General features: G+C 42.1%; 1 protein-coding gene across 2 annotated transcripts in view; it reads right to left on the bottom strand.

Annotated features, from left to right (window-relative positions):
* rapgef2a (Rap guanine nucleotide exchange factor 2a) overlaps positions 1-14,579 on the bottom strand; it is a 46,055-nt gene that overhangs the window by 11,351 nt on the left and 20,125 nt on the right. For both annotated transcript variants that reach the window (XM_063218256.1, XM_063218255.1), the window contains exons 2-18: positions 13,122-13,192; positions 12,726-12,782; positions 12,104-12,187; positions 11,820-11,895; positions 11,507-11,686; positions 9,960-9,977; positions 7,265-7,390; positions 4,367-4,553; positions 4,101-4,237; positions 3,531-3,689; positions 3,264-3,416; positions 2,994-3,158; positions 2,702-2,809; positions 2,200-2,403; positions 1,904-2,012; positions 1,044-1,284; positions 784-932 (exon numbers count right to left, since the gene is read on the bottom strand). In XM_063218256.1, the coding sequence (XP_063074326.1) occupies positions 784-932; positions 1,044-1,284; positions 1,904-2,012; positions 2,200-2,403; positions 2,702-2,809; positions 2,994-3,158; positions 3,264-3,416; positions 3,531-3,689; positions 4,101-4,237; positions 4,367-4,553; positions 7,265-7,390; positions 9,960-9,977; positions 11,507-11,686; positions 11,820-11,895; positions 12,104-12,187; positions 12,726-12,782; positions 13,122-13,192 (2,224 nt within the window). The remainder of the gene's footprint in view (positions 1-783; positions 933-1,043; positions 1,285-1,903; positions 2,013-2,199; positions 2,404-2,701; positions 2,810-2,993; positions 3,159-3,263; positions 3,417-3,530; positions 3,690-4,100; positions 4,238-4,366; positions 4,554-7,264; positions 7,391-9,959; positions 9,978-11,506; positions 11,687-11,819; positions 11,896-12,103; positions 12,188-12,725; positions 12,783-13,121; positions 13,193-14,579) is intronic.

The following is a 14,579-nucleotide window of genomic DNA, read 5'->3' on the forward strand; positions in this document are numbered from 1 at the left end:
CCATGATGCGTTTAACATTGAAGTCAATGGCAAAAACAGTGCATGGGAGTTATGGAAGCCCAGATATCCTTGATGCTTTGCTGTCAGCTGTTCTTGTTTGTTGACCTGGTGCCCCACACTTCCCTCTTCAATATACCCGAAGATTTCCATGCCACGTTTTGGTGTTAACTTACCAGTTTAATTCTAACTCAACAGAAATTAAACCCCATTCATTTTCAATGGGGTTTCATTTCTGGTTATTTAGAATTAAACTGGTGAGTTAACACCAAAACGTGGCATGGAAATCTTCGGGTATATTGTAGAGGGAAGTGTGGGGCACCAGGTCAACAAACAAGAACAGCTGACAGCAAAGCATCAAGGATATCTGGGCTTCCATAACTCCCATGCACTGTTTTTGCCATTGACTTCAATGTTAAACGCATCATGGCCATTATGAAGACAGAGAATGTCCTAACCAAGTATTGACCATTGCATGTTATGTAGAAAGTACCAAATTTCAACTGATTTAATGTGACCCGAATTTTGATGAAGAAAAATTTGATTTTATAACAATATTCTAATAATGCGAATTCCCCAATTCATGGGTTTTTTGAGCTGGAAGGCCAGCGTATATAAAAAGAAAAAAAATAATGATTGGAATAGTTAAAAAACTGGGCCATGAATCTATAATCCATGACAGTTTAACATTATTGATGGAATTATGGAAATAAATCAACTTTTTCATGGTATTCTAATAAAAAGGCCTGGAGCTGTATGTCTTCATAAAATAACACTGCGGCTCACCTGACTGGCAATTTGTCTGTTCACCCGATAGCTGCTGGTTCTGCAAGTCAGGGTTGCTTGGTGACAGGGTTCCACTGGCAGTTAGAGTGGCTGATGTGTGCTTGGACTGCTTCAAGCCCACCATGCTGTCATCCTGCGACTGGCCAACGCTGAGAGAAACACCACAAATGTAAGCCATCCAAAGCAGCAGGGACTGTACGTGTTTATGTGTCAAATGTATATGTGTGTCAATACCAGTTAATAAGTAGAGAAGAGAGTACCTGTATGGCTTCTGTGGCAATATGCTGATTCGGGTTTTGTCCAGAATCTTGAGAAGTTTGTTTCGGCCACCCACTGTGTGAGCTTTCACCTTTCTGTTGACTTTTTCATGACCTCCGCCGCCGAGAGTTACAGCCAAGTCAGGAACGGAAAGGCGGTTCTTCCGTGCATCACCAATCTTTGGAAGGTGAGGCACTCCACTCCTCCTCTCTTCTAACACTCTGGAAACCAACTCCTTAAACACTGGAGACAGACACACAGACACACACACACACAGACACACAGACAGACACACACACCCACACACACAGCAAGAACTTAGACTTCATCGACCGTGATGTTTCCCTAGTGGTGCTAATACTAGCATTCACATTTGTTTATAAGCAATTAGGCCATGCTTATGTACCCAATATCTTTTCCCCAAGGATTCCGTTGAAACTTCAAGACAGGTCGGAGCATGTTTACATGTGTGTTATGAGTCAAGACCTTCGTGAGGAATGTGTAAATATAAAGAAGCTGTGGCCGATGAGGGGGAGTGAAGCTGTGTGCCTGCCAAATGTCCCCTGGCACTGCAGTGGCTAAATCCTATCCCTAGATGGCAGTATTACCCACAGGTTTCACAGTCAAATATTTTTTGCATATCCAAATTTAAAACTGGGTGCAGGGTCAAGATGCAGGTCAAATAAAGGCAAAGATGAGACACACACGAATAAGCTCCCTTTTAATCAATCTGTATGATCTAACCTACAATATGCAAGTCCCCAAACCATGGACATGCTATCATTTCGAGCTAAAAGAAGTTGTCAAACGTATAGCAAAAGTCTACTTATAATATACATGAGAACACGAGGAGGTAGCATACCGAGCAAGTTGGTCTTGACACTCATGGTAAGCTGTAACTGGCCTTTAAGAATCTCCATGGCTTTGGACAGCAGCAGGTTCTCAAAACTCTGACCATTCACCTCCAGAATCTAACAGGGGAACCAATGGAAGGGAGAGAAAACGGAGACAGAGAAAGAAAGAAGATTTAATCAGGTAGAAATGATCAGGAAGACGATAATGAAAGGAGAATGAAAGGAGTTTGTGTGTCTTTTAAAACAAAACACCACTGCAGTTAAAGCATGCTGCAAAGCATGCTGCAAAACCTTCTGCCCGTACCTGGTCTCCTCGTTTAAGTCCTGCCTCCTCAGCAATGCTGCCCACTTCCACAGCGCTGATGAAGAGGCGCGTCCCTCGTTCTGCACCGCCCAGCAAGCTGAAGGGAAGCGGCGAGTCACGTGAGACACGGGACACACAGACGACGCGAGGCTTCGCCTGGGCCGCACACGCAATGTTCAACAGACGCAAGTGTCCCGTCATCTTCTGCTCCGAGGGAGAGAGAGGGGGAGAGAGAGGGGGCGAGAGAGAGAGAGAGAGAGAGAGAGAGAGAGAGAGAGAGAGAGAGAGAGACAAAGACAAACGCATATTTGAATTTGAATTTGAGAGAGAGAGAGAGAGAGAGAGAGAGAGAGAGAGAGAGAGATAAGAAGCAAAACCTGTTATGAAGTTCCAAATTATTTCCCCTTTCCATTGTGTGTTTGTGTGTGTGTGTGTGTGAGAGAGAGAGAGAGACAGAGAGAGAGAGAGAGAGAGAGAGAGAGAGAAACTAAATGGGCCTTACTTCTCTTTCCAAACAGCTTTGAAACTCTTCCAGGAAGCTGCTCATGGCATCATCTTCCTCAAAGTCACTGAAGTGATTGTTGACCCACATGAGCACCACACGGGTGACCTGCAGAACACCCATACAGAGAAACACGTGTCAAGTATAAACAGAGGGGATCAAATGTTTAACATTTGCGCATCTGTGTGTGTGTGTGTGTGTGTGTGTGTGTGTGTGTGTGTGTGTGTGTGTGTGTGTGTGTGTGTGTGTGTGTGCGTGTGTTTGTGTTTGTACACAGCGCAGGTGTTTGTACCTTGTCTCGTAAGCTCGGCTCTTTAAACCACTCCAGAAGTCTGTGGCCGAGGCTGAGAGGGCGTGGCAAGAAGGTCCGGTAGGTTAGCAGGAAGTCCTCAATGTAAGTGGGGTCCACCAGCGAGTGATCCTCCACCAGATGCTGCATCAGGCGCTCACATGTGCCCTGAGAGAGGGGGGCCATACACATTGAGAGAGGGACCATAAACACAGACTACACTATTCCATGGACCATGATCATGAAATAAATGACAAGGCCTTCTGATTGTACCTTCACCACAATATGTCCCTTTCGGGTCCCCGTCCTATCAAGGTCTCGATGTTCCTTCACCATGACGATTTCCCCCTCCTCTTCCACACGCTGTGTGTTGAGCTCAACGCGATTCAGAATGTGGCAATATTCCTGCTGAGCTATGCAAACAAACTAAACAAAAAGGTATATAATTAAGTACACTATAATAATAATACATGCACAATGTTTTTTTTCGGATGACATGCTGTAGAAACATGAGGAGACACAGGGTGTTTGTTCACTTACCTGGCAGTCGTCCACCTTGGTTTTCATCACCCCCACCATGAGCTCTTTCTCCATGGAGGGGGTCACACCAAAACTGCTGCCCATGCAAAGAGTCTCACTCTGGCTGTCAGGATATAGAATCTCCACCGACCCATTCAGAATCACTGACCACGAGTCCAACTGTGATAAACAGATTAAGAAAATCATCATAATAACATAACAACATAATATTCAAGGGTATATTCAGGCTCCTGTCTAACTGTAGCCTACTCGTCCTCTTCAGTAACAAGTACTACGGTATCATATTATTAACCTTACTCTTCTGCTGTAAGATTAACAGATGTTTTATTAAATTTACTCGATGCACATTTTGGAAATAACTTGTGTGCTTATTGAAATACTTTTCAAAATGTTACTTTTCATTATTGCAGAGCGCTGTAAAACTAAATTAGGGCTCTGACCATGTAAAAACGTAACACATGTTGGCAGTGAGCGTTACTATCAAGTGATGTCTATAGACATCAATGACAGTGGGCTAATAGAGTCCCCCTTTAACTATACAACTTTATACACTGCTGAGAACACACTCACCTCTTCACCATGATTCAGAACAACTGTTCCTGCACGCTCCACCACCGCAAACACCATGACAGCACACAGCTCTCTGCGCACCCACACACTCAAGTTGGCAAAGGCTGGCAGCTGCTGCATGAACTCCAGTAACTGCTCTGTAATTCAGAAATTCACAGAACAAACACACAAAAAAATAATCGAATCTTTCCTAAGACGAAAATGTGCAATGTGCAACAGCAAATATAGAAAACACTATACTGTATATACAATATTTGGGGACCTACCGATGTCATCATCTGTGCGATCCATGGGGTCTTTTTCCAGGCAGTCTCGCACCACATCTCTGCTCATGAGAGGGTCAGCTGACCGACTTACATCTTCTTCTTCATCATCCTCCTCGTCTTCATCAGAGTCCACAGCTGTCTCTGGCAACCCGCTTAGGTCCAACTCCCCACATTCACTCTCTGTCGACTGGTGACAAAGTGACACATCTCAGTAAATTAAACAGAACTGAAGAGTCTGAATCTGCCCTGAGTTATTCAACAGTGAAGTATAACTGAATACTGCCGTGGTGATGTTGTTACCACTGTGGTGCTCAGTATTCAGGCCTTGTGCAATTCCAAAGCCGTATTTATTTATGAATAGTCAAACAAAGGCTTGATGGAAGATATTTATGATTGCTTGGCAGACTTCAATGCAAAAGCATGGATCAACATCCCCACCCCCTGTCGCTCTCTCTCTCTTTTGACCCAGCCGCCTGCATGCTGAATCTTGCCCGTCATTAGAACAAATGTGTTTCAATGACACAACAGACTGGTTTGTTTTGGATGCGGCAATTATCAATGAAAAGTATGCAAACAACATATGCGTGTGTGTGTGTGTGTGTGTGTGTGTGTGTGTGTGTGTGTGTGTGTGTGTGTGTGTGTGTGTGTATACAGTGCACAGCGAGTACACTCATTTCAAATGGTAAAATTTTGAACAACTAGGGTCTCCGGAATATCCATTGACTACAATATCTGTTGATCGTACAACATAAAAGTATTTTATAATATTTTCATATTATTATATTTCGTTATTATAAATTATCATTTACATTTCTATAATTCGGCTTATATTATGTGTTTTCAGTTTGGGGCAAATTAGTGTGGTGCAGAAATATTTACACCCCAATAAGCATCTCAGAGGAAAGCTAAATTTCAGTAATTGAGCAAGGATTCAATCAGTCTCAGAAGAGTTTAAGGACTCATTACACAGTTTTCTATCAAACAGTTGGCATATAAAGCAATGTTTTAAAGTGATACTGTCCCATTTTTGGAAATAAGCTCATATTACACCTCCCCTTGAGTGAAATAATTGAGTTTTCTAGCTGGTCTCATGGGACTCAATGTTAACTGCTAGCTTGGAGGTAAAATTTCAACTGCCGTACTCAGAGAACGGCAGGAAGTACAATTATTTAACTCAAGGGGAGGTGTAATATGAGCTTATGTCCAAAAAAGGAACAGTATCACTTTAAGGAGCAAACCCATTCTCATTCCCTGCAGTAAGCAACGACACCACATGGAAGAGAAAAGACAAAAGGAATGGCAAAGAGAAAAAAAGGTTTACACCACAAAGGTTGATGGTATTAGAAGAGCATCAAAGCTTTACTTATCAGTCAAAACCTGAATCTACTTTAGGACAGAAGGATCCGCAGATCTGCAGCCCATAAATGCCCACCAAGAGTTTGCCAGGCAAACATTTAAGTTATATTAACTAAATTCCTTTTCTGTGGTAAACTTCACAGATGTCTATGAACATTTTGGACACAACTTGTGTGTTCATTGAAATTGTGTATGATATCGGCCCACCTTCTGCAGCTATATTACATCATTGGGTTCAGGTTAGAACTGTGCAACATGTTTTGGTATCCTGATTCTTCACAAATGTTTCAAATGAATTAAAGCCGCCACTGAGAGCCAGACCTTCTTGACGAACATCAGTGTGTGACCTAACCAATGCACTTTTGGAAGAATGGTCAAAAAACTATGAAAACACCCCTCAACCTTGTGGACAGCCTTCCCAGATGAGTTGAAGCTGTAAGAGCCGCAAAAGGTTGACCAATATCACATTGAACCCTATGGGTAAAGAATAGGACGGCAGCTAAGTTCATGTGTGAGTCGAGGCAGGTGAGCCAATACTTTTGATAAGATGGTGTATATTCATTGTTCAAATGTGTTTTCATGGACCAGGTTTATACTGTTATGTTGATATAGTTAAACACTACCATCCTGATTTGTTCTTGTTTCAATGTTTCATGCATTCTTTTGTGCGTAACAAGGCTATGAAAAACATGGAGAAAAAAATGCAGGCAACTCTGTGTGAACACATGATGTCAGAATCTTCCTTATCCACAATGAGTTGTTTATATGAGAAAGCGAATCCCTGCTTCTTCCACCTAACCATTTCCAGATTTTCCAGACATTGGGATAGGGACAAGGTGTTGGATACACAAACAGAAAGTGTGTTCTGCACTTCACTATCCAAAATCTGATCAGGATATTAAGTATCCAATGTCCTGAAAATATGCATGTAAATGTAGACATTGTTGAGTTGTTCAAAGAAAATCTCACATATTTGAATCCACTACCAGTCACAATGCAAAGCTTCCTCCAGGATTGACCAAAGATTTATCATAAACCAAGTACAGTGAAAAAGTCAAAACAACAATCAATATGAGTTTTGAGCTGGGTTTCCTCAATTCACATATGAAACTATGGGATGATGGCTGGACAGACTGTAGCAAACCTGAATTGAAATTCCCAAACTTTCCGATTACTATTACATCCTTTAGTGACCTTTCTATATCCTGCATAATTCTAAGGAACACATTGGCCCTTCAACACTGTGCCCAAGGAACATAAAAGTTCAAATAACAAAGTAACAAATTCTCAGTGAATTTAAAAAAAATCACTACTTGACCCTTTAATACACATTAAACTGTTCAAATTCCACAAAGTCCACATGTAACAACAAGTGTGCGTTGTACCAACCTATTAGCTGGTAAGATGGTTTTATAAACTAAGGACTGCCTAGCATGCGTGTTCTTTAAATCAGGCTTTGCAATCAACATGCCGCACACCATGCCACAGAGGAGAGCAGGAATACCTTTGGTCTTCCATGAAAACTGTGAATAGTGTTTATACCTGGTAGATGTCAGACAGGCTGCTGCTGCCAGATTCGCTGGTGAAACTGCATGCCGAATGGCTGGAACGGGTCAGGTGAGGGTGGAGACTCTCTGATAGGTGGAGCTTAGAGAAATCCACTGGGATCTGATTGGAGCAGAACGAATACGGTGAGATATTTACACAAAGCCAAGAGCCATGCATGCATATGATCATGCATGCCATGCATACACTTAGTCACATGCATTTTGGCTTAGCTGCTCATCCACATTAACCACTGAACTAGAGCAGGTTTATTCACGTCCATGTGCAATGTCTATGTGTGCATGTGGTGTGTGTGGTGAGGGAGAGAGAGAGAGAGAGAGAGAGAGAGAGAGAGAGAGAGAGAGAGAGAGAGAGAGAGAGAGAGAGAGAAAGAGAGAGAGAAAGAAAGAGAGAAAGAAAGAAAGAAAGAAAGAAAGAAAGAAAGAAAGAAAGAAAGAAAGAAAGAAAGAAAGAAAGAGAGAAAGAGAACAAGATTGAAAACTAGACAGATCACTTGAAGACTGTTTTTCCTTTCCTTTTCACCCATCAGCCTCTACTGGATCAAAAGATTAACCCTCTTAATCTGCCCCAGCTGAGAACAAATTACACCACAATGCACGGGGGGAGGGGCGCAAGGATATTTAATCTGGGACCTCGGAGAAATGTTTGGAACACACACAACTGGCCAGCGCACATGGAAATTGATGACTATAGCATCACCTCTGGCTGAATTTACAAATGAACCAGGCAGCATTGATGCTTAATGACTAGCCGATGATTTATCAGGACATTGGAAAAATTATTTCAGAACATCTGTAAGCACATCTGTCACACACACACACACACACACACACACACACACACACACACACACACACACACACACACACACACACACACACACACACACACACACACACACACACACACACACACACACACACACACACACACACACACAGTAAGGGAGAGCGAGGGACAAACACCTCCTGCTCCATTTACAATCCGCGGGTTCAAAGGTCACCCTCACAGATTATTAAAATTGATGCTGCTTGTGTGTTTAAAGCACTGCCCTACTTCCACTGGCCTAAATACCCAGACATACACACTATCAACTGCATTTAATCCAATGGTGCATCCAAAACCAATGCTTGCAATCCCTAACATGGTTGTTGTTGTTGTATTACACTGAGAGCCAATGCTCTTTTAAATTCTTGGATGAAATGCAGCCAAAATAATGGCATGAAAAACATTTTTTTTAAATTAAAATATGCAGAACCTAAAACTCTTGGAAATGCAAAAACTGAACATATTAAAATTATGGCGCACACATAATTGTGCATCTTTCACCCTGCTTACTAACTTGCCTTGAATCCAATAACGGCATAATTGGTGGGCAAATCTAGTCAAATGGTTTTGGGTACTCCTACATGGCTGCAAGAGGTAAAAACGTATGACATTTAAAACATTACTTGAAGAGCTTTGTGGCAAAATAACATTTAATTTTGGAAGATTTTGGGAAATCGACATTTTTGTATTGGGTATTGCCTTGCATTCCAAAACACATTGTATATGGGTTAAAAAAGTATGTTCCTAAAATATGTATATGGTAGGAATTCACACATAGATGAAAGGACGTCTGACCAGTCATTTCCAATAACAAAATACAAAAGTCACGAAATGGCGATTAACTCATTTTGCAACACAACACTTTACGTGTTGATTTATATGCAGATGTGTTCACTAGAACAGACTTAACTGCCTAATCTAAAAATCTCATTCTTGTGCGGGTGGTTTAAAATTTGATTGCAATCATACATAAAACACGTAAAAAATAACTGCATTCACTTTAAGATGTGAACTTAATTCAATCTGTGCGCACGTCAATGCGTCTAAATATCCATATCTGTATATGCATGAAAATATACTCACAGCCATTTTTGTTTGGTTCCTTTCCCCCAAACTCCCTGAAATAACTAACGGCTTCATTATGTGACAGAGATCAGAGTCCTGTCCGAACTAAGCCATCATTGCGCTCTCTCTATCTCTCTCAGACAGACACACTTTCAAAAACACAGTCACACACACTTTCCCTCTCGCACACTATCGGCCAAAGCCGATCTCTCCTGCCTCAGGCATGTGGCCTCATGTCAATCTCCACTGGAACAAAACTCACACAGACAGGGACAGCTCTTTTCACCAGACACACAACCAAACACGGCCCACACCCCCCCACCCCCAACTCCACTACCAGCACCACCCACGCACCCATATACAAACCCAGAGTACGAGAGGGATTAGAGAGCGGGTGGTGGGGCAGTTGTTGCTAGGGGCTTGGGGTGACGCCCACTGTCCTACAAACCCATCTCCACTGTGACCGGACAGGGACTGATCACTGAACAATCAGACCCCTCCTACTACCACACACGCTCTCCCTATCATCTCATCACTTTAACGACTCCATATACTCAAATAATGCCTGCCATGGATATGCATGCGAGTGAAGTATTGGTGATTGGTAGAGGGGTGTAGGCACAGATCAAAATATGAATAGACATGAATAGACAGAATATACATAATAGACAACTCATTGCATTTCTGCAATACTTTTCTAATGCAAGTCTCCATTACAGATTAGAATTCTATGAAGGGCCTCTTAACTAACCGCAGTAGAAGGAAATGTGGGCCTCACCTGTTGTTTAGGGCTCTCCTGAAAATGAAAACGAAATGGAGATGTGTTATAATATGACATGCTATTTTTGACATTATGCTTTGGCTATGAAAATTATGTTTCTGTGCACAATTTAGTCAAGTACTATTGGAAGTAATTAATCTAAGCTCAAAATGGGAGCTTTTAAGAAACCAGGTACACAAGCACTGTAAGATGTTCAAGTTCAAATTACTTAATGAGGTGTGTTAGACTACAGGCTGTGAAAAAGTTTCTGCTGCGGGAGCCCTTTAGGGTACATGTTAGCCTTACAATAGAAGGTACCGTATGTATTAGCAAAGAAAAATACATAATCAAACATATCATCAAGAACACACTTCACAAGTTCACAACATTTTATTAAGGATGTCACCACCACAGCCTACAGTTGTAGCAAAAAGTGTCGCCTATTTACCACATTAACTACAGAAAATTGCAAAGCAGCAAACATGAACAGAGATGCCAGCAGTTAACTTCCCTTAGCTGCACGCAGCTGGTAAAAAAAGCACACGTGCTATCTGTCTCCCCTCTCCTTTCAATAGAGTTTGCAAGCCACCTAGAAGCATGAAGTTTTTCTAGTTAGCATTTCACGCCATGATGGTTCCCAAGGACCGACTCTCTATGGCAGAATGAATGGAGTCTCGTGGACCAGTCTCAAATAAGGTGTGAGTGAAAACATGCCATCGGTGAACCCCTTCATTCTATAGGGGATGTTAAAGATAGATGGTAGGGATGACAGGTTTGATCATTTGATGTCAAACGCCAACATAAATACTATGCTGCTATCAATATGCTAAAGCGGGAAAACTGGTAGACTACACAAGGGAGATTTGTATCCAATGTAACTGGGCCCATGGTAACCCATGGTAACCAGCCGCCACACTGCACTCGCGTTCGAGACTTTGGAAATATTTCTCTACAAGCCCTCATACGTGTAGTTGTTCACTTCTGACAACACTCTTGATAAAACAAGAATGCCATAACTTCATCCGGTTGCCTTGGTTTAGTAATATAATTTCAAAACTTAAAGGGGTATGCCAGTATTTTAGCATGTCGCTAAGCTAGTGAAAGTCAACAATGCATCCGTGTAGCATGCTACATGCTACAGTGATCCATTGACTTTCACTAGCTTAGCTACATACTCCCTCTTTTAACTTGTCTTAAAGCAAGACAATGCTTAACACGAAAAATAAGACACTTTACCACCTTTATAAACACAAGCCAACGATTTTAACTGTATTAAGCCCCAAAATAGTGGCATACCCCTTTAACATTGAGCTGAAGTTTGCTTACGTGACTAGTCCTTGCAGCAGGAAGTCATTTTGGCTCACGTGATATGTGAGATGTAGCTCTCAAGCATAGTCTGATTTCTCCAACTCCATTGAAGTTTGATTTCACCTCAACTAAGGTGTATACTACGAGTACTATGGCTTTTAAAACTTTTAACTTTAGTCTGAGTAAGCTAATGATTTGAATATCTCCAGGTGAATATAGACGCACTGTGTGTCTTGCAATAACAAAACTGGACTCACTGTGTGGTAGGTTTGAGGCAGAGGGGGTTTGCTGCTGCTGGGCGAGTAGTCTTCATGTTCAACTGTGTCAATGATGGTTTCTCGTTCCCCACTCTGATTGATTTTTCGGAATCTGCGACGTGACTGCCGGTGAGACGCTTGGCGCTGGAAGTACACTTCACTCTCATCCACATAGTCCACCTTAGATGGGAAACAAATAAAAAGAGCAGAGAAAATCACTATCATTTGCTGCGATAGTGTAACCAGAAGAAGCCATGACCAGGTTTTGTCATCAGTCGTACTCAAACACAGACACACACACAGACATACTCACCACCAACATCTCCGAAGGTTCCAAGACGATGCACTCACAACCTCTCCTTGCACTGCCAGCAGAACGCTTCCCAAAGCTGTGTGTGTGTATGTGTGTGTGTGTGTGTGTGTGTGTGGTGTTAGAAGCGAGAGGGAGAGAGTTACAGAATATTATTTCACTATGTACTGTACTTTCCTTACAGCTCATCCACATGTAGGTATTCTTATGCATATATATATATATATATATATATATATATATATATATATATATATAAAATTTCAAAAACATGCATGCACACACACCTGCTGCGAGGAAGAAACATGGACTCTTTGATGAAGACTGAGCCAGAGAGTAAAATGTACCAACAGCTTCCAATGTCATCAGGACTGAATGAGACAATCAAAAAGAAAAATTAAGAAAATTCAGATTTGCACCTGATAATAAAACAAACTATACATAGTCATTGTAAGATTTTACAGTGCTATGACAACTATATCAACTATATCACACAAATATATAGTGTCAATAATGCTGGCCCTTTTCTGCAGTCGGTAAACCAGAGAAGGAAGGACTTGTTTCTGGGTCAGTATAAACTTGTGCATCGTTTTTTTGTGTTTCATCCACCGGACATTCACAGATGGGATTTATGCAAAGACACTTTCAAGGGATTACATCCGAACCCAGAGTAAAGCTATTGTGCCTAACCCTCTCCCTGGTTGATGTACTGCTTCAGCTGAAGAGGGCGGGAGTGTGGGCTACCTACTGCTGTGAGTGTCTGCACATGTCTGGGCAACTGGTGACTATTTCTGTTTTGGTTGGCAAATAAATACACATATGTAGATCCTGAGAACATCACATTAATTCTGTGGTATAGATCAACTGCAATCACTGATGTAAGTTGCTGTTGTGCAATATGCCACTCACTAGTAGAGAACTTCATTAGCTTCATGTTGCTCATATCTCACTGTCTCACACATTAACCTGCAATTAAGAGAAAAGGACAATAGTAAGTATATGGGTCAGTGACATTTTAGTAGTACTGTAGCACAATTCAGGGAGGTGCCACCACAGCTAAAATCACTATAGTATGGATTAAATGACTTTTCATTGTTTTCAGTGGATTATCTAAGAAGCATATTCGTTGCAGTACATTAATTACCAATTACTACTTAATGCATTAGCTGTTCATGTACCACCTGACGTCTGAACCCAAAAAAGGCCATTGACCATTATAGATATAATTGAGCAAAAACAAAAATATGCATGTGAACATTTATGAATGAATGACAAACTGTTGTGTGTTCAGTTCAGTTCAGTTACCTGAGCTGATGTTCTCTCAAATTTGACAGTGCTTCCATCCCATGCAGATATGAGTACACGATCTGAAGATCCTGTGGAGATGAAAGGTTACACATGATTTCTTCAGCAGTAAAAAATCTGTCCTGTGCTTCCTTGTTTTAACCACTAGGTGGACATGGATGCTTCCTGGCACGCTCAAAGACCGCACAGCCAGGAGTCAGGGTAGAATGACATCATCTCCACCTGTGCTAACACCTGATAAATACACACACACACTCGCTCGCACACAATGGCACCTGTGTGAGCTCATCGACACCTCAGCACCTCAAACATTCATTATGCAATCTCAAGAATCAATGTTTAACACTGCACAAATGAACACAGCGTACAGTCTTTTTCAACTAACTCACTCCTCTTGTATCCAGTAACCCCGTCACACATTCTGACACCCCTTTTGTAACCAGAGTGTAAATAATTAGTCCTCTTGTGGGCAAGCCAGTGGACAATCACCTCTCCAGTCAATAACAGAGGAGGGGGGGAGCTTATCCTCGTAAACGGTCTGTGTGGCAGTATCACTACTGTCAGTTTGCGCCACCCCACCAGGACATTCCATTCTTCCCATTCCCGCCACCCCACTGCCGAGCGAGCCTTGCGCGCAGTTTTGCCAACAGAAGGGTCTATTTCACTGAGAATGCCGATTTCATGGGCAGCTCCTGTAACTGTCATTCAGTCCAATTCAAATCCACCAATTAAACAATTGTAGGCTTTTTAAGAGTATGGGGACTGTTGATTGGTGGCTTTTGGTGGTCAGAGTCCTGTTTATTCTTATACTGTGGCATTTCCTCCCCGGAGTTCATGCCACAGACACACACGCGCTCCCACACACGGTTCCGGCTCACACCCTCAAACCCCCTCTGCATTCCTCACATTCTTGCTCTTGGATAATTCCGGGTGAGTCACAAACACAGGCAAGCGACTGATGACTCTCACGAGCCTAAAGCACAGGGTGAAAGGTTAAGGGCTAAGGCAAGGGGAACCCGCGAGCTAAACATACGTGCATCCACATTGCTGAACAAGAGAGGGGGAAAGATATTTTTTGATAGAAAGGCATAAGAGGTGACGCATGACAGACACTGTTATTTGTTCTTTCCTGTTTTGTTTGTCTTCTTCAGAGAAATACCCTAGTGTCCGTGTGCCAGAGTGAGGGATTCTGTAAATGATGAATCTGCTCTGTGTCAACACTGAAACAAATCTGGATACAAATTCCAACCATTTCCTTTTAGGGTGTGTGTGTGTGTGTGTGTGTGTGTGTGTGTGTGTGTGTGTGTGTGTGTGTGTGTGTGTGTGTGTGTGTGTGTGTGTGTGCGCGTGCGCGTGCGCGTGTCCAATGTTTTTTTGGTGAACAAAGTTGGTTTGGGTCTTGCTGGTTGACATTCAGTACATAACTGAAAGACCAGTGTGGGAGTGAGAGTGGGCTAG

The sequence above is a fragment of the Engraulis encrasicolus genome, chromosome 16, assembly GCF_034702125.1.
Source record: "Engraulis encrasicolus isolate BLACKSEA-1 chromosome 16, IST_EnEncr_1.0, whole genome shotgun sequence".
In the NCBI taxonomy this organism is placed as follows: domain Eukaryota; kingdom Metazoa; phylum Chordata; class Actinopteri; order Clupeiformes; family Engraulidae; genus Engraulis; species Engraulis encrasicolus.